Here is a 24,166-nt window from a genome sequence, read left to right on the forward strand (position 1 = left end):
TACTACAACGGAAGTGGGTTTGCTCTGAGCCAGGTAGCGACAGCTTCAAGACTCCAGGGGTCTGTTGCGTTGATATTTATTATTTTATGATTTCGTATATACTTTCGGAGTCCTAGCGTGCAGCTAGCAGGAGTTGCATTCTGTGGGCGCGGCGATAATACCTCCTTCTTAAAGTAGGAGGCCAGAAACCGTTGACCAGAACAGAGAGAGAAAGAGAGCTTTGCCTACCTCTGGGGTATGGCAGTCCTATGGAAGATGCCGGGGGAATCAGAATGTGTAATGTAGGATGATGGTAAGTGTTGTAAGATGTGTCGTGTATGAACGCTTAAGTGGCAACTGGGTGTGGAAGAGAAAGGTGAACTAAGACGATGTGTGAGTAATCGCTATGTCACACCAGTCTGGTCCAGCTCCTCCGGCACAATTAAGCGTTTGGTGCGGTTTGCGAAGTTGACAATAGTGGAGATGTGTTGGTTGTCGAATACCTTATCGGACCTTATTTGGACGGACATTAAATGAACGGACATAATTATGAACGGACATTAATATGAACGCTAGAAGGCATTCAAAACCATAAAAAATCCGAATTGTTTTCATTTCTTTTGACGTTTTTTTATATACCGTGACCGTCAGGCCCTCAGCAAATGACGATAGGATCAGGATGAAGTCACCATAGGGAAGGGTACTGTTCTGCAACTTGGCAACAACACTATAAAACATGTAAAATCAGTCCAAAAATTGATCGTGTCACGTATCTTCAAGTTTTAATTGACCGATAAAATAACTAAAAACGGTCAAACACAATGTGCCGTATTATTGGCCATGGCAAGGCGCCCGATAGGCGTCTGATAGGCGCCCGATAGGCGCCCGATAGGCGTCCGATAGGCGCCCGATAGGCGTCCAATAGGCGCCCGATAGGCCATGGTTCCGCTCGAATGACCCCATTTTTATACAATAGCATATGATATAACTATTATAAGCATCTCAATACTCAAAACTCAATATATTACATTGCAGCAGCCGACCGCAATACAGAACAGTTTTAAGTTCAACGTACAATTTTTATTTTTATATTTTATTGTTACGAAAACCTACTTAACTATTTATTGTTAGTTTACTAAAAGTAAAACCTTTTACAACGGTAACCTTATCTCAATACTCATTACTCAATATATTACATTTCAGAAGCCGACCGCAGTCGAAAAATTTATTATCAAATTTACTTACTTAGTTTTATCATTTGTTGCTAGTTGCTACTATATACTAGCGGGTTCAAAGGAAAATAGACGGCGCGGAACTTGTTGACATTTTGATCTTAGAAAAATATTTTATTACTCTTCTATAGATGTGGATACTGGCGGGGAGGTGAAACACATTTGTTTACGTTTTAAGTGGCGCCTCTATTCAGTAGGTTGAAGAGGTGATACACATTTGTTTACTCTTGAGTGGCGCCTCTATTCAGCAGGTTGAAGAGGTGATACATATTTTGTATTATAGAAGGCTTGTAACACTTGTAACTCCTTCTTGTTACCCCCCTTTGAAGGTCCCGAATTATTTTCTGAACGAAAGCTCAAAAATAACCGAGAAATCGACCTTCGTATTAACTCATTTTGATGACTGTTTCTGACCTGAAATTGCACGAAAAATCGATTTAACTAGGTTTCAGAACCTATAAACACTTCCTTATCCCTCAACATTGATGTTTTATAGTTAATAATAATACGAGCAACAAGCAACATATATTTTGATCCTTCGTTTCTACTCATAACCTAGGGAGTTAAGCTGAAACCGAAAGATCGAGGCAATCCTCACCTTAACTGATCAAACTGGTACTAACACAATTTTCAGATAGAAATGTTCTTTGCGATACGTTTATTGCAGCTTTGCAACTTGAGTGAAGACCAGAGTACGAAAACACACAGCAGGTAAGCAACTCACTTCTGGTGACTGTTTCTCACGAACATTCTGATCCTGCAACATAACAACAAGGAGATCGTCTCCTTAACAAATCGAACAGGTACTATCACAATTTCCAGAGCAGAGCATGATAATAAAGTCAAAAGAAACACAATGAAGGTAGGTTACGAACACCACAATAATATAACAATCATACTAACAGCTGAATTAAATTTATTCTGACGACGGGCAGCCCTGATGTGCTCCGTGATCCTTAACGAGCGACCAATTGTAATAGAGGTGTTATGTCACGTGACACCGATCCGTCCAATCACAAACAGGAAGAGTGAGCAGATCGATATCGTATCTTTACTTTCCTTATCTGTATTTGACCCATTGAACAATTAAACCGACACATACTATAACTAAACAATGTTAATGTTCCGTTCATGATTGAGTGGTAAGCATCACAGTCAGTTGGAGGAACGACCAACACACTATCAAGATCGGTTGTCTATCGTAAACAACCCCCCCCCCCCCCAACAGTTTGTATTGTACGTGGGCAGTGGGCACGGTTATCAACTTAATAACACCAGAATGTGTGTGTGTCTGTGTGTCTGTGTGTGTGTCTGTGTGTGTGTAATTTCCGAACGGTTATACAAAAAAAAACGGTAATAGTTACGGGACTGGTTTTTTCGGTATAGTGCTGACAAAACTCTGACAAAGCCCATAAGCAAATTTTATAAAAATCGGCCGGTGGTAAGTGGTTTAATTGATGATTTTGTTCCAGAAATGTGACATAAATGGATGGGAGAGAGAACTTATTCATTTAGCAGGAACGCGCCAAAAACGTGCTTTTGTAAAATATATAAATATTACAATTTTCATATGACCTCATGGCTTAGCCGATTAGGAATAAGTTTGAAAAAGTTGTGACATGTAATCTCTGAAGCTTCCTGATGACAGAATAACATTTTCGAAAATATCGTCGTTATATTCAAGAGTGGCAGACAATCTGTGATTACAGTGAAGTTCTTAACGCCACGCAAATAAACAAAGAAATGCTTCAGAGTTTGATACACGGTCTCAAATTCAATCTGAGTTTGCGGCCATATATGTGTTCGGCCATATATGTGTTCAGGAACTTTACGAGAAAAATATGCAATCACCCTCTTCTTTCCCTTAATCCTTTGAGTCAATGTGCCACCAAATGCGTGCTTATAGCCATCTAAAGTAACCTCATAGCTACTGTGTGGATCATCAACCTCAGGAAAAGCTAGGAGAGGACTTGATATCAACATGTCACGTAACCTCTAAAACGCAATCTGGCATTCCTCAGTCCATTCAAGCACTTTATTCTTCCGAAGTAAAGCATAAAGGGGACGCGCTATTTCGGAATATCTCTTGCAGAACTTCTTGGAATAATTTAACATGCCCAAAACTGACTGCAATTCCGCTCTATTACAGGGAGGTTCTAACTTCTTAATCATAATGTGCTCTATACGTTCATCTTAACTCCCTCCTTAGTCAGAGTAACACCAACATACTCGACCTCATCGCGTAAAAATCTGCACTTACGGGGCGTCACCTAACTTAAGATTACCTAACTTAAGATTACCTAACTTAAGATTACCTAACTTAAGATTACCTAACTTAAGATTACCTAACTTAAGACGAGCAAACATAACTGACAGTATCTGAATATGCCATTTCACATCACGCGTGAATATCAGTAGATCATCTATAAAGAATGCTAACGAATCTGAGATACACAGACCGCTTATATACTACTAAAAGTTGCCGAACTAGATTTCAGGCCCATGACCATTCTAGCAACCTGATACCTTTTTTGATTGTGTATAAACTTCGTGACGTGCATTGATTCCTTGGTATAAGGAACCTGATGAAAAGATTTAGTCAGACCTACTTTGTCTAGGTTATGGTTCAGCTCCATCAAATCATTCTGAAGCTCCAAATTTACCATTCTCAGATCTGCAACTAATCTAGAGCGATTTCCTGATGGCACAAAGAAAAGGGGAGGATTAAAATTAGAGTGATCCTTGCACTCCTCAAATACACCAGATGTGATCAAACCCCTAATTTGCCTATCTATTTCCGGCTGCTGCTTGAACGGAACTTTTCTCGATGGAACCCACATAGGTTTATACTGCTGGAGATGTGCCTCATAGAAATTACAGCATCCTAAATCATGCTCTCCAGTCGAGAAAATTGATCTATACTCACACACAAGGTCATTCCTGTCCTCCTCACTTATTTTCAACTCGTCTAACTTCAATTGCTTAAAGAACTCTCTCTATCCCATTGTTGTAGTATGTAGTATCCCATTCCATATTCCATAATAACTAGCGGCTCCTCCTCAGCTAGTTTACTCTCCTCAGCTAGTTTCCCCTCCTCAGCTAGTTTACTCTCCTCAGCTAGTTTACACTCCTCAGCTAGTTTACTCTCCTCAGCTAGATTCCTCTCCTCAGCTAGTTTACTCTCCTCAACTAGTTTACTCTCCTCAGCTAGTTTACTCTCCTCAGCTAGTTTACTCTCCTCAACTAGTTAACTCTCCTCAGCTAGTTTACTCTCCTCAACTAGTTTACTCTCCTCAGCTAGTTTCCTCTCCTCAGCTAGTTTACTCTCCTCAGCTAGATTCCTCTCCTCAGCTAATTTCCTCTCCTCAGCTAGTTTACACTCCTCAGCTAGTTTACTCTCCTCAGCTAGATTCCTCTCCTCAGCTAGTTTACTCTCCTCAGCTAGTTTACACTCCTCAGCTAGTTTACTCTCCTCAGCTAGATTCCTCTCCTCAGCTAATTTCCTCTCCTCAGCTAGTTTCCTCTCCTCAGCTAGTTTACTCTCCTCAACTAGTTTACTCTCCTCAGCTAGATTCCTCTCCTCAGCTAGTTTACTCTCCTCAACTAGTTTACTCTCCTCAGCTAGTTTCCTCTCCTCAGCTAGTTTACTCTCCTCAACTAGTTTACTCTCCTCAACTAGTTTACTCTCCTCAGCTAATTTCCTCTCCTCAGCTAGTTTCCTCTCCTCAGCTAGTTTACTCTCCTCAACTAGTTTACTCTCCTCAGCTAGTTTACTCTCCTCAGCTAGTTTACTCTCCTCAGCTAGTTTACTCTCCTCAACTAGTTTACTCTCCTCAGCTAATTTCCTCTCCTCAGCTAGTTTCCTCTCCTCAGCTAGTTTACTCTCCTCAACTAGTTTACTCTCCTCAGCTAGTTTACTCTCCTCAGCTAGTTTACTCTCCTCAACTAGTTAACTCTCCTCAGCTAGTTTACTCTCCTCAACTAGTTTACTCTCCTCAGCTAGTTTCCTCTCCTCAGCTAGTTTACTCTCCTCAGCTAGATTCCTCTCCTCAGCTAATTTCCTCTCCTCAGCTAGTTTACTCTCCTCAACTAGTTTACTCTCCTCAGCTAGTTTACTCTCCTCAGCTAATTTCCTCTCCTCAGCTAGTTTCCTCTCCTCAGCTAGTTTACTCTCCTCAACTAGTTTACTCTCCTCAGCTAATTTCCTCTCCTCAGCTAGTTTACTCTCCTCAACTAGTTTACTCTCCTCAGCTAGTTTACTCTCCTCAGCTAATTTCCTCTCCTCAGCTAGTTTCCTCTCCTCAGCTAGTTTACTCTCCTCAACTAGTTTACTCTCCTCAGCTAGTTTACTCTCCTCAACTAGTTTACTCTCCTCAGCTAGTTTCCTCTCCTCAGCTAGTTTACTCTCCTCAACTAGTTAACTCTCCTCAGCTAGTTTACTCTCCTCAACTAGTTTACTCTCCTCAGCTAGTTTACTCTCCTCAGCTAGTTTACTCTCCTCAACTAGTTAACTCTCCTCAGCTAGTTTACTCTCCTCAACTAGTTTCCTCTCCTCAGCTAGTTTACTCTCCTCAACTAGTTTACTCTCCTCAGCTAGTTTCCTCTCCTCAGCTAGTTTACTCTCCTCAACTAGTTAACTCTCCTCAGCTAGTTTACTCTCCTCAACTAGTTTACTCTCCTCAGCTAGTTTACTCTCCTCAGCTAGTTTACTCTCCTCAACTAGTTAACTCTCCTCAGCTAGTTTACTCTCCTCAACTAGTTTACTCTCCTCAGCTAGTTTCCTCTCCTCAGCTAGTTTACTCTCCTCAGCTAGTTTCCTCTCCTCAGCTAGTTTACTCTCCTCAGCTAGATTCCTCTCCTCAGCTAGTTTACTCTCCTCAACTAGTTTACTCTCCTCAGCTAGTTTACTCTCCTCAGCTAGTTTACTCTCCTCAACTAGTTAACTCTCCTCAGCTAATTTCCTCTCCTCAGCTAGTTTACTCTCCTCAGCTAGTTTACTCTCCTCAGCTAGTTTACTCTCCTCAGCTAGATTCCTCTCCTCAGCTAGTTTCCTCTCCTCAGCTAGTTTACTCTCCTCAGCTAGTTTACTCTCCTCAGCTAGTTTACTCTCCTCAGCTAGATTCCTCTCCTCAGCTAGTTTCCTCTCCTCAGCTAGTTTACTCTCCTCAGCTAGTTTACTCTCCTCAGCTAGTTTCCTCTCCTCAGCTAGTTTACTCTCCTCAACTAGTTTACTCTCCTCAACTAGTTTACTCTCCTCAGCTAATTTCCTCTCCTCAGCTAGTTTCCTCTCCTCAGCTAGTTTACTCTCCTCAACTAGTTTACTCTCCTCAACTAGTTTACTCTCCTCAGCTAATTTACTCTCCTCAGCTAATTTCCTCTCCTCAGCTAGTTTCCTCTCCTCAGCTAGTTTACTCTCCTCAACTAGTTTACTCTCCTCAGCTAGTTTACTCTCCTCAACTAGTTTACTCTCCTCAGCTAGTTTCCTCTCCTCAGCTAGTTTACTCTCCTCAACTAGTTTACTCTCCTCAGCTAGTTTACTCTCCTCAGCTAGTTTACTCTCCTCAACTAGTTAACTCTCCTCAGCTAGTTTACTCTCCTCAACTAGTTTACTCTCCTCAGCTAGTTTACTCTCCTCAGCTAATTTCCTCTCCTCAGCTAGTTTCCTCTCCTCAGCTAGTTTACTCTCCTCAACTAGTTTACTCTCCTCAGCTAATTTCCTCTCCTCAGCTAGTTTACTCTCCTCAACTAGTTTACTCTCCTCAGCTAGTTTACTCTCCTCAGCTAATTTCCTCTCCTCAGCTAGTTTCCTCTCCTCAGCTAGTTTACTCTCCTCAACTAGTTTACTCTCCTCAGCTAGTTTACTCTCCTCAACTAGTTTACTCTCCTCAGCTAGTTTCCTCTCCTCAGCTAGTTTACTCTCCTCAACTAGTTAACTCTCCTCAGCTAGTTTACTCTCCTCAACTAGTTTACTCTCCTCAGCTAGTTTACTCTCCTCAGCTAGTTTACTCTCCTCAACTAGTTAACTCTCCTCAGCTAGTTTACTCTCCTCAACTAGTTTCCTCTCCTCAGCTAGTTTACTCTCCTCAACTAGTTTACTCTCCTCAGCTAGTTTCCTCTCCTCAGCTAGTTTACTCTCCTCAACTAGTTAACTCTCCTCAGCTAGTTTACTCTCCTCAACTAGTTTACTCTCCTCAGCTAGTTTACTCTCCTCAGCTAGTTTACTCTCCTCAACTAGTTAACTCTCCTCAGCTAGTTTACTCTCCTCAACTAGTTTACTCTCCTCAGCTAGTTTCCTCTCCTCAGCTAGTTTACTCTCCTCAGCTAGTTTCCTCTCCTCAGCTAGTTTACTCTCCTCAGCTAGATTCCTCTCCTCAGCTAGTTTACTCTCCTCAACTAGTTTACTCTCCTCAGCTAGTTTACTCTCCTCAGCTAGTTTACTCTCCTCAGCTAGATTCCTCTCCTCAGCTAGTTTACTCTCCTCAGCTAGTTTACTCTCCTCAGCTAGTTTCCTCTCCTCAGCTAGATTCCTCTCCTCAGCTAGATTCCTCTCCTCAGCTAGTTTCCTCTCCTCAGCTAGTTTACTCTCCTCAGCTAGTTTACTCTCCTCAGCTAGTTTCCTCTCCTCAGCTAGTTTACTCTCCTCAACTAGTTTACTCTCCTCAACTAGTTTACTCTCCTCAGCTAATTTCCTCTCCTCAGCTAGTTTCCTCTCCTCAGCTAGTTTACTCTCCTCAACTAGTTTACTCTCCTCAACTAGTTTACTCTCCTCAGCTAATTTACTCTCCTCAGCTAATTTCCTCTCCTCAGCTAGTTTCCTCTCCTCAGCTAGTTTACTCTCCTCAACTAGTTTACTCTCCTCAGCTAGTTTACTCTCCTCAACTAGTTTACTCTCCTCAGCTAGTTTCCTCTCCTCAGCTAGTTTACTCTCCTCAACTAGTTAACTCTCCTCAGCTAGTTTACTCTCCTCAACTAGTTTACTCTCCTCAGCTAGTTTACTCTCCTCAGCTAGTTTACTCTCCTCAACTAGTTAACTCTCCTCAGCTAGTTTACTCTCCTCAACTAGTTTACTCTCCTCAGCTAGTTTCCTCTCCTCAGCTAGTTTACTCTCCTCAGCTAGTTTCCTCTCCTCAGCTAGTTTACTCTCCTCAGCTAGATTCCTCTCCTCAGCTAGTTTACTCTCCTCAACTAGTTTCCTCTCCTCAGCTAGTTTCCTCTCCTCAGCTAGTTTACTCTCCTCAGCTAGATTCCTCTCCTCAGCTAGTTTCCTCTCCTCAGCTAGTTTACTCTCCTCAGCTAGTTTACTCTCCTCAGCTAGTTTCCTCTCCTCAGCTAGTTTACTCTCCTCAACTAGTTTACTCTCCTCAACTAGTTTACTCTCCTCAGCTAATTTCCTCTCCTCAGCTAGTTTCCTCTCCTCAGCTAGTTTACTCTCCTCAACTAGTTTACTCTCCTCAACTAGTTTACTCTCCTCAGCTAGTTTACTCTCCTCAACTAGTTTACTCTCCTCAGCTAGTTTACTCTCCTCAGCTAGTTTCCTCTCATCAGCTAGTTTACTCTCCTCAGCTAGTTTCCTCTCCTCAGCTAGTTTACTCTCCTCAACTAGTTTACTCTCCTCAGCTAGTTTACTCTCCTCAGCTAATTTCCTCTCCTCAGCTAGTTTCCTCTCCTCAGCTAGTTTACTCTCCTCAACTAGTTTACTCTCCTCAGCTAGTTTACTCTCCTCAACTAGTTTACTCTCCTCAGCTAGTTTCCTCTCATCATGCTCTGAACTAGGACAATCAGGATGGTCTGTTCATGGGTTTGAGGCCAGGGCCCTTCTGTGCCATAATTACTCATTAGAGTGTACAAGTTCGAGAAGAACTCTATCTACACCGATCGACACTACCTATCGGTATACTTATCGAACTTCTACAAACGCTACATAGATGATGCTGCCAGTACTGCAGAGACGAAAGAAGAAGCCCTTGCTCTGTTTCAACAGATTGCAGACCAAGATCCGGACAAAAAGTTGAAGTGGGAGGTCGACTTTCCAGAACAACAGGACGATTTTATCCCCTTCCTGAACACTGAGGTCCGGATCGAGCCAAACGGTAAATTAACCAGCAGATTGTACCGCAAGCCGCAACAAAAGGATATCACCCTGCACAACAACTCTTGCCATCCTGAGTCTGTTAAGATTAATACAGTGAAGAACCTATATAGCGAGGCTTGCCGTATCTCATCTGGCCCAGCGGAAAAGGAGCACTCTCTCAGACTCCTTGATGATCTATTACAGAAAAACGGGTACCAGAACCCAAGACGTTATTGTAACAGTAGTAATTCTAACAGGCGTCAGAGTGTTGAGGATGATTCCAGGACAATTCTTAATTTAGATTTTATTTCGGACAGTACTAGCAATAAGATTAGAAATTATGTAAAGCAGAACAATTTACCTATTAAAGTAAACTTTAAACCTACTTCGAAATTGAGAAATATTTTATGTAGTAACAGACCGTATGATAAACGTGTGTGCAGTATTAATTCATGTAAAATTTGTCCTTTGATAGTTTGTAATAAAGATTGTGAAGTGAAGAATGTTGTATATATACTTATATATAAGATTAAGTGTAAATTATGTGACCAGCTGTACGTTGGAGAAACCAGTAGGAAAGTACATGCTCGTGTAGGAGAACACTTACGTTACGCTACCTACCCTGCTACCCCTTCTAATGTTAGTCAAGCTTTTGCCATACATTATTCGAGCTGTCATGAAGGGTTAAATCCCAGTTTAGAAGTAGATATTTTAAGAATTGAGCCCAATACTGTCAGAAGAAAGATTTTCGAAGCGATGTTTATTATTAATCTGAACCCTACAATTAACAAGAGAGAAGAACTGGATACTATTAAACGTTTTATCATAGCTAGTACTGAAGAATTTTAGATATTTTAGTTTCATTCCCTTTTTATTGCATACAGTTTCAGTTTTCTAGCAGTAGTAATTTTTAATGTTTTTTCACATCTCGCTCACAATCAGTAACCACTCACTATAATTTCACTCACATTGTGTATACACCATCTCACATGTATTGTATCTTTTACCTTATCATCTGTTATCACTTACATCTTATCATCTGTTATCACTGTACATGTCATTCCATCACACGATCACAATCACGTACTTGCTGTTTAGACTTACGGGTATATGGCCCCCAGAATATAGGTCGTTTTTTGAGCACTTAGAAACAGGTGTTAAAACTACTTCTAAGCATGTTTAGGGCTGTAAATATGTACATAATAACCCTTTAAATGTTTCTTGGGTAGTTGAAAATAATTATTAGGTTTTTAAGTGTACTTTTTTTTTTCACCTGTAAAAATACCATTTTTTAACAGGGCCCCCAGAATATAGGTCCAAACATCTGTTCCTAAGTTGTTCTAAAATTGTCACAGACAGTTATATGCAGTCAGAATATGTTGCTGAGACTGTATTGATGATGCCAATGGCTCCAGATACTAAATTGAAATGGTTTAGAGTATACTTAATAGCAAAAAATCAAAAACTACGGCCCCCAGAATATAGGTATGCAAAAATCGTCCTCAAATACTCCACCTTCATACATTTTGATGATGCCATCTCTTCAGCATATGTTCTTTAACTGTTTCTCATCACTACCCCACATTCCTTAATGCTCAGGGTGACAGAGAAAATGCAGAATCTTGGTCGCTATTTTTTTTTAAAACCTATATTCTGGGGGCCATATACCCGTAATGAGTAAAATCTTTAATTTTACTAGTTAAAAAGCTTTCATGCACTCATTTAGTAGGGATCTTAACTAAATACTTAAATAAGATTGAAGGAGTGTCCCTAGATATGATTGAGGGGGGCTGTTTTTATCTGTATCAATACAATGTGCACCTCAATGACTGTAAATCAGACATTTTTGGCCGCCAAATTTTTTTAAAGGCCTAACTCAAAATTCTGTCCCAAAACTTAAGGTCATGAGACAATTCTACGTTGATTCTGAAAATTTCATGTGAAAATATTGAAACCCTATTGAGTTCTATTGTTTTGAGCGAAGTCAGTTTGAGATATGGGCGATTTTGTTCATTTTTTGCGATTATTTGAACACAGAATCCACAGTTAGGTAGATATTGAGCTGATAATCATAGAGAATGTGTAATATATGCTTACCTTCCATATAAAGTTGGTTTCATTCAAAAATATTGATATTTGACCAATTTATGGACCAAAATCGATCAAATTTGGTGCGTATGCCCAAATATGGGCATATGGTTTTTGTTTTTATCCCATAACTCGGCCAATTTTTATCCAATTTTGATAAAACTTGATATGTGGGTTCAGGAGACTAGTAGCTACAAGTAGAGCATCCCAAAGCATGGTTTTGGGCATGTTCAGGGTTTTTGACCAACCTATATTCTGGGGGTCGTATAGACCTATATTCTGGGGGCCCGTAAACTTTTTTCCAAATTGTCAGTTTGCAGATGTCTCGATGAAAAGATAGCTTAAAATAATACTTATACTCATACCAGTAGTCTTAATGGCATGTGTTGGACAGATTTTTGTCATGACAATTTTTCGCCATATTTACCCCTCTAGAAAATGACAACATCGTTTAAATCTTTCGCTGTCATGACCAAATATACCAAAATACCTCATGTAGGTCCAAAATTTTTATCCAGAAACATTAGTTACATGTTTTACTCCAACATAGCAGTAACAGATCCCATTAGTATCGCTTATCTTGGTTAGAACTGTATCCACTAACATGACCTATATTTTGGGGGCCACCTATATTCTGGGGGCCATATACCCGTAGTGGATGTTTTAAGTTTATTGAATAGCAGATCGAGTAGTGGTGTATATGTATAGATTTTGATTCTAATTTTAGTCGAGTATTTGAACAATTTGTTGTCGTTTAGCCATTTTTGATTAATAAATTTTATGAGACAGTTTTCTCACATATTTACCAATTTTGTCAGCATGAATAAGAAGTTGTTACTTTGAAACGTCGTTTATCCTAACAGTGCAATATCATTTGTCGCAAATCAGAATAATCAGAAACTATTTGGAAAACCCAAAAACTGTCTAATCAGGTGACACTTTATGCTGGTTTCCTCTCCTCATGCTCTGAACTAGGACAATCAGGTGACACCTCATGCTAGTTTACTCTCCTCCTGCTCTGAACTAGGACAATCAGGTGACACCTCATGCTAGTTTACTCTCCTCCTGCTCTGAACTAGGACAATCAGGTGACACCTCATGCTAGTTTACTCTCCTCATGCTCTGAACTAGGACAATCAGGTGACACCTCATGCTAGTTTACTCTCCTGCTGCTCTGAACTAGGACAATCAGGTGACACCTCATGCTAGTTTACTCTCCTCCTGCTCTGAACTAGGACAATCAGGTGACACCTCATGCTAGTTTACTCTCCTCATGCTCTGAACTAGGACAATCAGATGACACCTCACGCTCTGTCTTGATATCCCCCTCTGTTACCACCAAATCTGCTCGGACAGTTTCTCTGGAAATGCCCTCTATTACCACACTCCCGACAAATATCTAACTGATGGCGAATGAATTACATGGTCCCCTATTATTCGAATTTTAAACGTTGCGAGCTGGCTGATAACGTGTTTGAACTGGTACGTTCCTACGGTCATTATTTCTGATGCCACCCCTAAAACTATTCTTAGCCAGATTTGGGGTCCATAGAAGGCCTGTGGGTTGGCTACTGTCCGAATGGGAAGGAAGATAGTCAAGACGGTAATTTGCCTGCCTTGTGCTCGTCGTCACTTGGTCATGTGTTTGCTCTGGTGCTGTAATTCTAACTCTCTGGTCACCTAGTTCAGAGTTATTTACAGCGAAAATCGTATCCTGGGCCTGAGTGAAGCTACCTGCTTCAGCACTGTCTGCTAACGTGATACGATCAGTATTCACCGCTAGTTTGATTGCCTCACTATATGAATGCAACTGTGTTTCATATAGCTTGGTCATTACAGTCACGTCACGTGCTCCTACAATAAGAACCTGCAAACAACTCCTGTATCTCTCACACTCGGAGTCGTATACAGTCTTTGAAGCAAGCTCCTTTATACGTATTACGTGCAGTGAACTGTTGCTCACCAGCTAACTGAAACAATGACATGAGCTCAGTTCTAAAGACCCATGATAGAGTAGCAGGAAATATCTCCTCTGTGTAGCGTTTAATGAGAAGATCTATATTACATCTATCGTCCGGCCTGAGAGAGATTTTCTGCAGCCTACATATAATATATAATATTATATAATATACGTAGGCTGCAGAAAATCTTAGCACATATAATATATATATATGCTAAGTTCAGATCCTCCGCTATGTCCGCACAGAATCAAATGCTCCTTAAATCACCTGGCAAAACCATGAGGCCTGGTACCTCATGGCAGATGTGGACAAGCTACTGAACTATTTATGGGCGTTATTATGCTGTTAGAAAGGTCATCCTCGTTTCTAAACTCTACACGTTCAGACTTAATAATAGTCGTGCATGTTCGCTTGGATGCCACTGTTAGAACTAACTGGGTGGGCGTTTGTAACTGTGCTAACTAGATTTGTCAAGTAATACTAATATTTGTATACACTCTTCATACTTGAATTATGCTCCTATGCTAAGATGTAACATTGTAAGTTGTAACCTTTGTACTTTCTTGCTAATATTTTATGATCTGTTTTTTTTAATGATCCGTTCTTTTAATTGTATAAATGTGCTAACGGAGAACGCACTTTAACGCACGAACAAAAATGAACGCAATTCACGCACTTTTCCCGAAAAAATGACGCACGAACCAACTATGGGACTCTTGAACGGTGCGAGAGTCTTGGTAATATCTTTTGCTAACTCAGTCTCTCCTGCATCCAGCCTAGCTCCAAGTCATCTAAAATTCCGTGCACTGCATCAGTTATCCGGTCATATCTCTCAAATATACTGCACACTGAGCTCCAACGGGTTTTGTAGTCTCGTTGCAGTCTGAGTTCCTTTCCGTGCTTCAATAAACAACAATAACTACGTCTGACCATACAACCTTCAAATTACTTACTAGATGCGATAACGCAACATTTCAATTTCCACTGCCACAAATTCATACACACATACCATCACACTGCAAATTATGCTATCAGTAGCAGTAGCACTGGGTTTCAACTTTACAATTACAAACAGAGAAATAGATACGGATAATATGTTAAATGTTGGCCATTTTACCATAATAAAAATTGGTTGATTATCGCGATAATTCTCGAAAATTATCGTGATAATCGATAACGATTTCTGGGAAATTATCGCCGATAATATCGGTTAGCAACCCTAATCTTGATAGTTCGTGACATTCAAGTGTCACCATACTTTAACTACACTGGTGAAGTTTATAAATTCATAAAGTAAAACCTACAGGAGGACATGACAATTAGGGTTAAGTTTGAACCAATTTCCCGTGCTAACCAGGTTCTACCATGTGCCAGGAGCCGTTGGGACGCTTTTTGTAAATATTTCACCACGGGTTTGACCAGGTGACATTTAGATCCACCGCTGTAGTATCGGTTGTTATCTATTATACGTTCAATAATCACTGTTCTAACAGTGACCTGTTACTCTGGTCGACACCGCTGCTGCATCTGCATGAGATCAAATGAGAAACTGAGAGAGTGCACGTGAACGCTAACAGGGTGCATAGGTGCATACTGCATAGTGAAGCAAATTTTTAGTTGCCTGTTTAAATTCCTTCCCCATTTATCGTCTTACTTGACAATTCCATTTTTAATCAACCTTCAATCAGAACTTTAAACCAGGGGGAAGCGATCCATAATTGGCATCCGTACGGCAAATATAAAGTGGTGTAAAGCGTTTACACACACGTTCATCAAGTTATTCTGTTATACACAATTGTAAGCTTCTTTCTTAATAATAGCCTCGCAATGCAAAGGAGAATAGTTCACTTAATCTTAAGGTTCGCTGAGACCTATTGACGGGGCAAATTTTACATTTTCTTATTGTCCTGCTGGACATAGAGCTAGCTCTGTGAGGCTGGTCAGTGGTCAGCAAACCTACAATTTATTATTTATTGCATATTATTTACAGTTTACACACTCACCTGACCATCTGATGGCAGGGACAAAAGGATTTCGCGGTAATTTTGGCCAAAAATCGCGATACCGCGAATTACATTTCGCGGTATATTAAACTATACATAAAATCTGTCGCAAATAATGGGAAAATTCGCGATTCCGTACATGCCGCGATTTCCTTTTGTCCCTGTCTGATGGGCATATTGATTATCATGACATAAATGTTATTTATAATGAATTCGGTTACTACATTAAAACCCCAATTTACCGTGGAATTTGGACGTGTCACAGTTCAAACTTGACTGAGCCACCCTGTCAGGTTGTCAATAGGTGTCTAGGAGCTATTCGGCTCGTAAATGTAAAACCACCGTATATGACCGGTGCTGGAGTTTCTAATAATGAGTAATGATCATAGTTCCATACCTCTGGTAGCTATTCCCACGATAGAAATCCTATCTTGATTCACGGCCGTGATGTATGGATTTCCAGGAGATTTCATTCGAAGTCGAATCACTTCGGGCTTATTTTGATAGCTTAGAGCTATTGTAAACCAAATTGCTCCTCTTCTCACTAACTATCGGACGATTTACGTACTAAAGTTCGACAAATAAAGTTCATGGTTTTCGAGTGTCACTATACTATTGTACTAATGAACGTTATAAATTCGAGATCCTGGTGGAATCTACAGGTGGACATGACAAGGATTAAGTTTGACCCATTTTCCCGAACTGACTGTCAATAAACTAAATAATGACTTCTGCTTGAGCGAGCATGCTTTCTCTTTTACACAAAAACTCAGTTACATTCTTGAACAGTGCGAGAGTCTTGGAGTTGGTTATGTCTTTAGCTAACCCAGTCTCTCCTGTATCCAGCTTTAGATTGCCTAGCTCCAAGTTATCTAAAATTCCGTGCACTGCATCAGTTATCCGGTCATATCTCTCCAACATATACTGCACACTGAGCTCCAACGGGTTTTGTAGTCTCGTATATATAATATCGGTTGGCAACCCTACTCCACAGCCTTATTTATGCTAGACTGAATCTCACATTATATTAAAGGACATGTTTAAACCTGGTTGGTGGTTTTGTTTCACTGCCAAAATGGGCAATTATCTCATTTTTACAATAAGTCCATTAATAATAACCCAATGGTCTTGAAACTTTCAAAGATGATTATAATTGTCATAACAAATGTGAGTCCCCTTTCTCTATGTTCTTACTCTCTTCTTCTCTTCTTTCGATAACGTCTCTCCCCTGTCGACGTTTAATGCTGCCTGGTCAACCAGTTTTGATTGTCTACTATTTCTGCCTGGTCTGTGAGTTTAAGCGACAAATATTACATTAAGCCGAAGATATTTAGTTGTTTGAAAATATTTCTTTTGTCTCTGTAACTTATCCCTCCTGCCGACTTTTGATTCTGTCTGGTCTCTCAGTTCTTAAATTCTCTGCAACTGTCCTGCTTCTCTCTCGATCATAAATTTTTTCTCCTACTGATTTCAGTTCTTAAATTCTCTTCAACTGTCCTGCTTCTCTCTCGATCATAAATTTTTTCTCCTACTGATTTTTGGTTCTTCCTGATTGCTCATTTCTGAAAATCCTTTGAAGACATGTCCATGTGTTTGGTACCTTGGAAACTCTTCTCGTGAGCAGCCCAAAATTTGTGTGGTTTGTGGTAAGTATTGTGGACTGAGTGTTTGTAGACTTCCAATCAAATATACTTTATGATTATCCATGGAGTAACTTTGGAATGTTTGTAAATTTTTATCAGGAAAAATTAAGGCCGGTAAACTTAACCTTAGATGTAACACGCCAAAACCAAAGTATTAAAGCTCTTTGGCTAGCATCGAGTACGATACGACGCGCAACTGTGCTTGAAGTGACGACGCACACGAGCGATAAATAGCTATTTATCGCTCGGCCCGGTCAACAGCGATAAGTCACATCGCTCGTGCGCAGCGCACGGCACCCGACTAAGCGGCACCCGACTACGCGAGGCACCCGACTACCATGCAGGCTCATGGTAGTCGGGTGCCGCGCACGAGCAATATGACTTAAGTTCACGACAAAAACGTTACCTTTCAGTCATCGCTCGATTTTTGTGAATTTCTCGATATCATAAATAGAACTAGAAGTTTCTGCATTCTCATTACATGCAGCAAATTAGGACTTAGATTTAGAACTTACGTCAACTCCTTCTAGTTTCCAAGTAAGATTAGTAAAGTCAGCTTTCTCGATAGTTTCCTTCTGTGTCAGAGCTCCTCCAGGTAGGATCATCCACCTTGCCAGTACTCTCTCTGAGAACGCCGCTATGCTACAAAAAAACCTGGAAATTTTCTGGGTTATAAATATAATTTTACCGGTCGGCGGCTTAAAATACACTGGCTCTTGACCGGCTCTAAACCGGCTCTTAACCGGTTCTTAACCGGTTCTTAACCGGTTCTTAAGCGGTTCTTAGCCGGTTCCTAGCCGGTTCTTAAACGGTTCTTAAGCGGCTCTTAAGCGGTTCTTAAACGGCTCTTAAACGGCTCTTAACCGGCTCTCAAGCGGTGGTCGCTGTTTGCCCTATTAGCCAATATAATAATTCTCTTTTATTAAACATACACGTACTTAACTCATGGGGTATCTTAACAGTTAACTCATCGTGTTTGATTTTTTGTTTGTTTGTGTGACCTGTACTCTGACTCTTGTAAGCACAAAAAGGGTTTAACACTTGTAAATTATTTGTTCATTTTCCACATATTCACTGCGATTATATTGCAAAGAAAAATCACATTTTGAGACTTATCATAATCAAAAAATGTTTTGCAGCTCAGTAAGTGGATACTATACACATCTTGTATACTATAAATACAAGATGTGCTGGGACAGCGGGCTGGAATACGCTGATGGCAGGATCAAAGGCACCAGTAATTCATATTGTAATCTTTTAAAAGTGGCTGCACTCTTTGGCCTTTTCATGATTGTCTTCCAGGTAACAGAAATAATATTGTTTTTACAGCATTTCAATACAATGACTTGCATTTATTATCGCACTGAAACTTTAAATTAAAATTGTATTTTTTTAATACCGAAATTTCTGTTTAATTGAACTGAATTAACGCATTTATTCGTATTAATAAAATCTGTTTATCTTATTCAGTCAGCATGGATGGTGATACCAAATATAATTAAGTTTGATAGTATAAATCGAGAGAGACAGATCGCTGATGAAGGGTCGTGTGAATTCTCTGGTGAGTTAACAAAGGATTTTTTGTAAAGATTTAAATTTTCACATCACTACAGGGTGACTAAAAACCAATTCATTTTCTTCTCATTTCATTGTTAATCGTGAGAAATAATTGTTCACCCCACAAATACAATTTCAGGTCATTCCTCTATGGCAGTAGCGTCAGATAACGACATATGTACAAAAATAGGGTCTGATACCCTAAGCAGGGGCGGCAGTGCTGTGGACTCTGCTATCTCAGTCCTAATTTGTCTAGGAGCAGTGCAGCCTCAGTCTAATGGTATCGGAGGAGGGGGCTTCATGATCGTCCACACTAGGAACCAGGACGAAGTTATTAACTTCAGGGAGGTGGCACCGAAAGCATCCACCCCTGAAATGTTTGTAGGTGATGACATTACAAGTTCCCTGTCCCTAAACAGTGGAATGGCAAGTGGAGTTCCAGGATCACTGGCGGGATATTGGAAAGCTCATACACTTTTTGGAAAACTAAACTGGGCTGACCTGTTTGCTCCAACAATAGCTCTGCTGAACGAAACCTTTCCAGTTTCAAAGCATATGGCCTATGCGCTTTCCATCATGAAACGGCATCTGATAAAAGATAAAAACGCAAGGATTACCTTCTTCAAAAATCCTTACGATCAAGAAAGTTATTTGAGAGAAGATGACACGTACCGAAATGATAAATTAGCTACTACCCTCCAACTTATTTCTAATCATGGAACTAAAGCTTTCTATGAAGGAAAAATTGCCAGGAACATTGTTAAGGCCACGGTAAATTAATCAGATTATGCAAAAAAATGTTCATTTTTTTTCAAATGAACGTGAATTTTGTATTTTTCTGTATTTTGAATAATTTGAGGTCATAATATAGTGCTTTGTGTTTGGCCTTTCAAATTACATTAGTGGGATCAGGTGATGGTAAATTGGGTTGGCACTAGATCTTTAGGGTTCTTTTATCAGTGATTCTCATTAATTATCAGTCATATTTACGAGAAACTGGAAAGCATTCAATCTTATTATTATTTCAGAGAGCAAGGGGAGGAATAATGACGATGGAAGATCTAGCAGAGTACAAAGTCCTCCTCCAAGAACCTCTCCAATTCCAATACAGGTCTAAAAATATTTTGTCAGTGCCACCTCCTGCCTCGGGTCATATCCTTTCAATCGTTCTTCAACTTCTTGATAACTGTAACTTAACTTCCCGGGACGCTCGAGCATGGAGCCAAATTATCGAGGCCTTTAGATTTGGGTATGCAGTTAGGGGCCAGACAGGGGACCCAGAATTTTCAGAAAGGACAAAGTCGCTGTTGGAAAAGATTCAAAACGGAACTTGGGCTGAGGAGATCCTTAAAGACCACGCGGATAAGAACAAAAACCAGTTCAAAGGGCCTTACGAAAATGTGGATCGGTACATGCAAGGTGAACCTCTATATGAGAACATTGCCGGGACCCACACCACGCATGTTTCCGTTTTGGGACCGGACGGAAGTGCCGTGTCCTGTACTTCCTCTGTCAACAAATTTTTTGGATCTCGAATCATGACTGATGACGGATTCATTATGAACAGTCAAATGAATGATTTCGCGACCCTTGGAGCTGTCAACTCGTATGGGTTCCCAGCTGCTCCTGAAAATTTTATTGTTCCTGGGAAACGGCCTATGTCATCCGCGTCTCCGTCAATCATTTTAGATGAGGACGGCAGAACTTTTACTACTGGAGGCGAAGGTGGGTCTAGAATAATAACAAGTACCGTTCAGTCTATCATAAACATTCTGGACTGGGACATGGACCTCGAAGAAAGTCTACACGCTAAAAGGTTGCACGATAAGCTTACAATGGCTACCAAGTATGAACTAGGATTTGATACAACGCTAGTAGAGGAGCTGAGGAAGATGGGCTATAACATGGTAGAGCACAAAGGGATCATGTCGTGCGTCAACAGTGTTTCTAGTTTAAGAAGAGGGAAGACTGAGGCTAGTGGTGATCCAAGAAAAGGAGGGTCTGGACGGGTAGTGGCATCTAAGCGTGAATATTGTCTACCGTGGTTCAAGCTTTCAAGTGATCGGCAGCGGCGTTGGCCAAATTAACACCGGCGTGAAATCAATGTCAAGTGAATTTCGGTTTATAGTGTAGTTAAATTCATCGACTAGACAATTCATGCTTAGGTCCAGCCGTAAAATTTGAACATTCTATCGTTTGAGACCCCAACGATTCAAGACTGAATTGAATTTGCATTTACTGTATACTGATTATTTGCGAACATACCAGACACCAAGTGTTTTCATATTGCAATAGATTACTTTTTACCAAAACCCAAATTGGGTTTTTTGTAAGCCAGAATCCCGGTCCCGGTCTTTTCACTTTTGTGAACTTTCGTCGATTACAGTGGGTGTGAGCCCAGGGATCGGCCGGGACTGCTTTTTTGGACGGGCCTGGGACTGGAAAAAGTGTCGGGACCGGGAATAAGACCGGGACCGGAATAAGACCGGGGCCGGAATAAGACCGCGGCCGGGATTAAGCCGGGATCGTAGCTAACAAAAATGTTACTTTCAATATGGGCCCGGGACTCTACGGCGTAGCCGTAAGACTACTGCGTGAGACTCTATAACCCTAACCCTAACCCTAACCCTAACCTTAACCCTAACCCTAACCATAACCATAACCCTTACCCTAACCCTAACCCTAATTCTAACCCTAACCCTAATTAACCCGCCGTAGAGTCTTACGCCGTAGAGTCGGCCGGACCAGCCCGCTAGTTAAAAGGCCTGCTATTGCTCAGCCCGCTGTTACAGCCCGCTGATATAGCCCGTATGAAATTTGACCAGTACCGATGTAGCCCGGAGACAGGATAAGAGTTACACTTTATTTTTGTGCCCGGTAGGGCTGGTGATACAGCTCGCGAGCAGATGACATAAAACCTGAACAGTATTATTGATCCACACTGTCACTACACTTTAATAATTTCCACTGCAATATAGTGTTAGTAAAACAAAGACTGTATCAGCTCTGAGGTCACTTCCTAATTCCTATCCCCTATATCACTCAGTCGGCACATGATTGGCTCATATTGAACACGTGACATACATTACTGTTACTATTGTTACAAAATTTGTGGCGACGACCATGTTATATTAGCTGGTTTCGACTTTGAGTTTTTTTTTAATATTACTTAAATCTAGGTGAACTATAGGTAAAAATATAATATTAATCATAAGCTAAAATGTACTAATCTTTGTATTCTAAATGGGGAAAAAGAAGAAACATTGTCAGTCAGTCGAGAAAATTGTCAGTCAGGCTATATGGCAGCTTTGTAGATGTTGTGACTATGCTAGTAGTGGTCCCAGGCTTGCGACTGGAATTGCGGTGTTAAATCGATTTAATGGTATACCAACGATCCACCTCCCACTTGTTGTTTGGTACTTAGCATTAATAGTGTTAGCTGTAGCCATTTATAGCAAGAATCTTAAAACTAAAGGGGATGACAAGGAAAAGAGGAAGGAAAAAGAATAACGGAACAAACACTTAATTAAAGTATTTATAGGAGCATTAGATAATGTAATTACAAGCTTCAATAATAAATCACTGACTAAAACTTCTAATTAAAATGACACTTGGTACGCTCGCCCATTTTCACTGGTCAGTCTGAACTTCGGTTTAGCACGTTGTACACTTATTCACCTAAGTTTCAGAATTTGTTCAGTTTAGCAGAGTTAGTACCCGTGTTTCAATAAATCAAAAGATATCAGGGGAGTTCTTTAATAATGTTATGGTCATCTAGAATACCGAACTTCCTGAAAACGTTATCATATTTCCTCAGACAACGTTTAATGCCTCTAATCAGTCTATCACGGCTATATCCTCTATCAATTAGAATTTTGAATATTTTGTGAAGATGGGAGGTAAAGATATCCAATCTAATGCAAACATTACCATATCTAATAACTTGACTTGAAAAAACGTTGTAGCCAACCTCGGTTGGGATGTTACTGTGAGGAAATGTAAGGGATACAACATGAAAATTAAAATCATCAGTTTTGTTATACACTGATATTTCTAGTCCTTCTGTGGAAATATTAATATTTAAATCAAGGTAGTTAATGATTTTATTATTGGAACCAGCTCGCTCCATCTCCAATGAATTAGGATAAATATCTTTAATCAATTTATGAAAGTAAAGGTAGTTAATAATAGATAAATCGTCAACATATCGTTTATTATTGGATAATATCTTTGCTAATCCCATTTTCTTTTCCTGAAGTAAACGTTTCATATAATTAAATTCCTTTTTGCCAACAGTGAGATCAGCTATAGGAGAACTTGAATTTCCACCCATAGGAATACCCTTGGTTTGTATGAATACAATCCCACCGAAGACGACATAAGTGTTATAAATAATAAATTTAACAGCCTCTTTTAGGTCATCTTGACTAAAGCAGGCATGAGAATCATAGGTTTTATTGGAAAAGAAACATGTATTACTGTCTCTTTTAGAAATACAAATATATCTATTACGGTCTGAAAATATTAAATCAACAACTTCATTAATCATATTCTCTACTTCAATCAAGTCTAATCTGGTATAAAGAGTAGTAAAATCATATACTTGTATATTAGAAACATCGCTATTTTTGATAGCTTCAAGGAATTCACTTGAGGAATCTATGCTCCAAAACATGTTTATACCGCTGTTGTTGTAGATTGCCTCGCAGTATTTCTTGAAGTATTTCCTCAAAAGTTTCAGACAACAGTTAACTTGGACGTTAAGTTGTTTCGTAACGCAAAAACGGGCACCTGCAATGAACCTCGCCTTGTAAGGGTTCTTATGAAGCTTAGGGTTCCAGAAGATGCGTGCTAGTCGCAAGTTTTTATCTTCAACTTGTACATTAAATCTCTCCTTTAGACTCTCAGATATTTTATTGACATAATGAGTCTCGTCTTCGCTACAGGGTTTATATGTATCATTACCTATACATTCTAGAGTATTAGGATCAAAACCCATTTCATTGACAAGAGTTTTTACATAACACTTTTTACAAATAAATGAAAAATTACCAGAAGCTTTGTCGATACTACAAATAATGTATTTACTTTTCAGCAATTTAAGACTTCTTTTAACATCATCTTTTTCCAGTGTGTTTTCTTTTATTTCAAATGTTTCAGGAAAGTTTTTCTTGTAATATTCAATACGATTGGAAACTATTGATAACACGTTTTCCTTCCAATCGCTGAACTTTACTTCTTTTTGACAGTACTTTCTACTTTTTGATTTTATAAATTTATCGACAGCTTCGGTAACTGACATATATATCTCATCTGGAGATTTAAATGTGGGAATTCTGTATTTACAACCGTAGGAAAGTACTTCCCTAAGTTCAACATTATCAACAATATCTAAATTACCAGTAACTACATGTCCATGAGGAGGATAATTGAAAGGGGAGGAGTGACAATCGCATGGACTACCTAAAATAGATTTAATATCAGAAATAGAAAGTTTCTTTAAGAATGAAGCATAGTTACAAATAGAAAGACTTATAGGATCATTATACTCATAATAAATCTGTAATGGTGTAAAAGACTGAAAATGATCCCACTGTGTAAATCTGATATTACGTACCCCATGCCATGTTTG

The 24,166-nt window shown here is 39.9% G+C and overlaps 2 protein-coding genes across 9 annotated transcripts in view; one reads left to right on the top strand and one right to left on the bottom strand.

Annotated features, from left to right (window-relative positions):
- Positions 1–24,166, bottom strand: part of LOC134812151 (uncharacterized) — a 75,352-nt gene that overhangs the window by 3,846 nt on the left and 47,340 nt on the right. For all 8 annotated transcript variants that reach the window (XM_063819389.1, XM_063819391.1, XM_063819390.1 and 5 more), the window contains one exon: positions 17,493–17,631. In XM_063819389.1, the coding sequence (XP_063675459.1) occupies positions 17,493–17,631 (139 nt within the window). The remainder of the gene's footprint in view (positions 1–17,492; positions 17,632–24,166) is intronic.
- On the top strand, positions 18,163–20,768 carry LOC134812337 (glutathione hydrolase 1 proenzyme-like). The gene is made up of 3 exons (XM_063819727.1): positions 18,163–18,214; positions 18,674–19,305; positions 19,563–20,768. The coding sequence occupies exons 1-3, from the start codon at positions 18,163–18,165 to the stop codon at positions 20,619–20,621; spliced, it is 1,743 nt and encodes a 580-aa protein (XP_063675797.1). The 3' UTR covers positions 20,622–20,768.

The sequence above is a fragment of the Bolinopsis microptera genome, chromosome 3, assembly GCF_026151205.1.
Source record: "Bolinopsis microptera isolate Bmic1 chromosome 3, MBARI_Bmic_1.0, whole genome shotgun sequence".
Taxonomy (NCBI): Eukaryota; Metazoa; Ctenophora; class Tentaculata; order Lobata; family Bolinopsidae; genus Bolinopsis; species Bolinopsis microptera.

Excerpts from the sequence above, each read along its gene's own strand:
- LOC134812337 (XM_063819727.1), top strand. The coding sequence starts at position 18,163 with ATGTGCTGGGACAGCGGGCTGGAATACGCTGATGGCAGGATCAAAGGC. Across the intron at positions 18,215-18,673 it reads TGGCAGGATCAAAGGCACCA|GTCATTCCTCTATGGCAGTA; the intron begins GTAATTCATATT and ends ATACAATTTCAG. Across the intron at positions 19,306-19,562 it reads GGAACATTGTTAAGGCCACG|AGAGCAAGGGGAGGAATAAT; the intron begins GTAAATTAATCA and ends TTATTATTTCAG.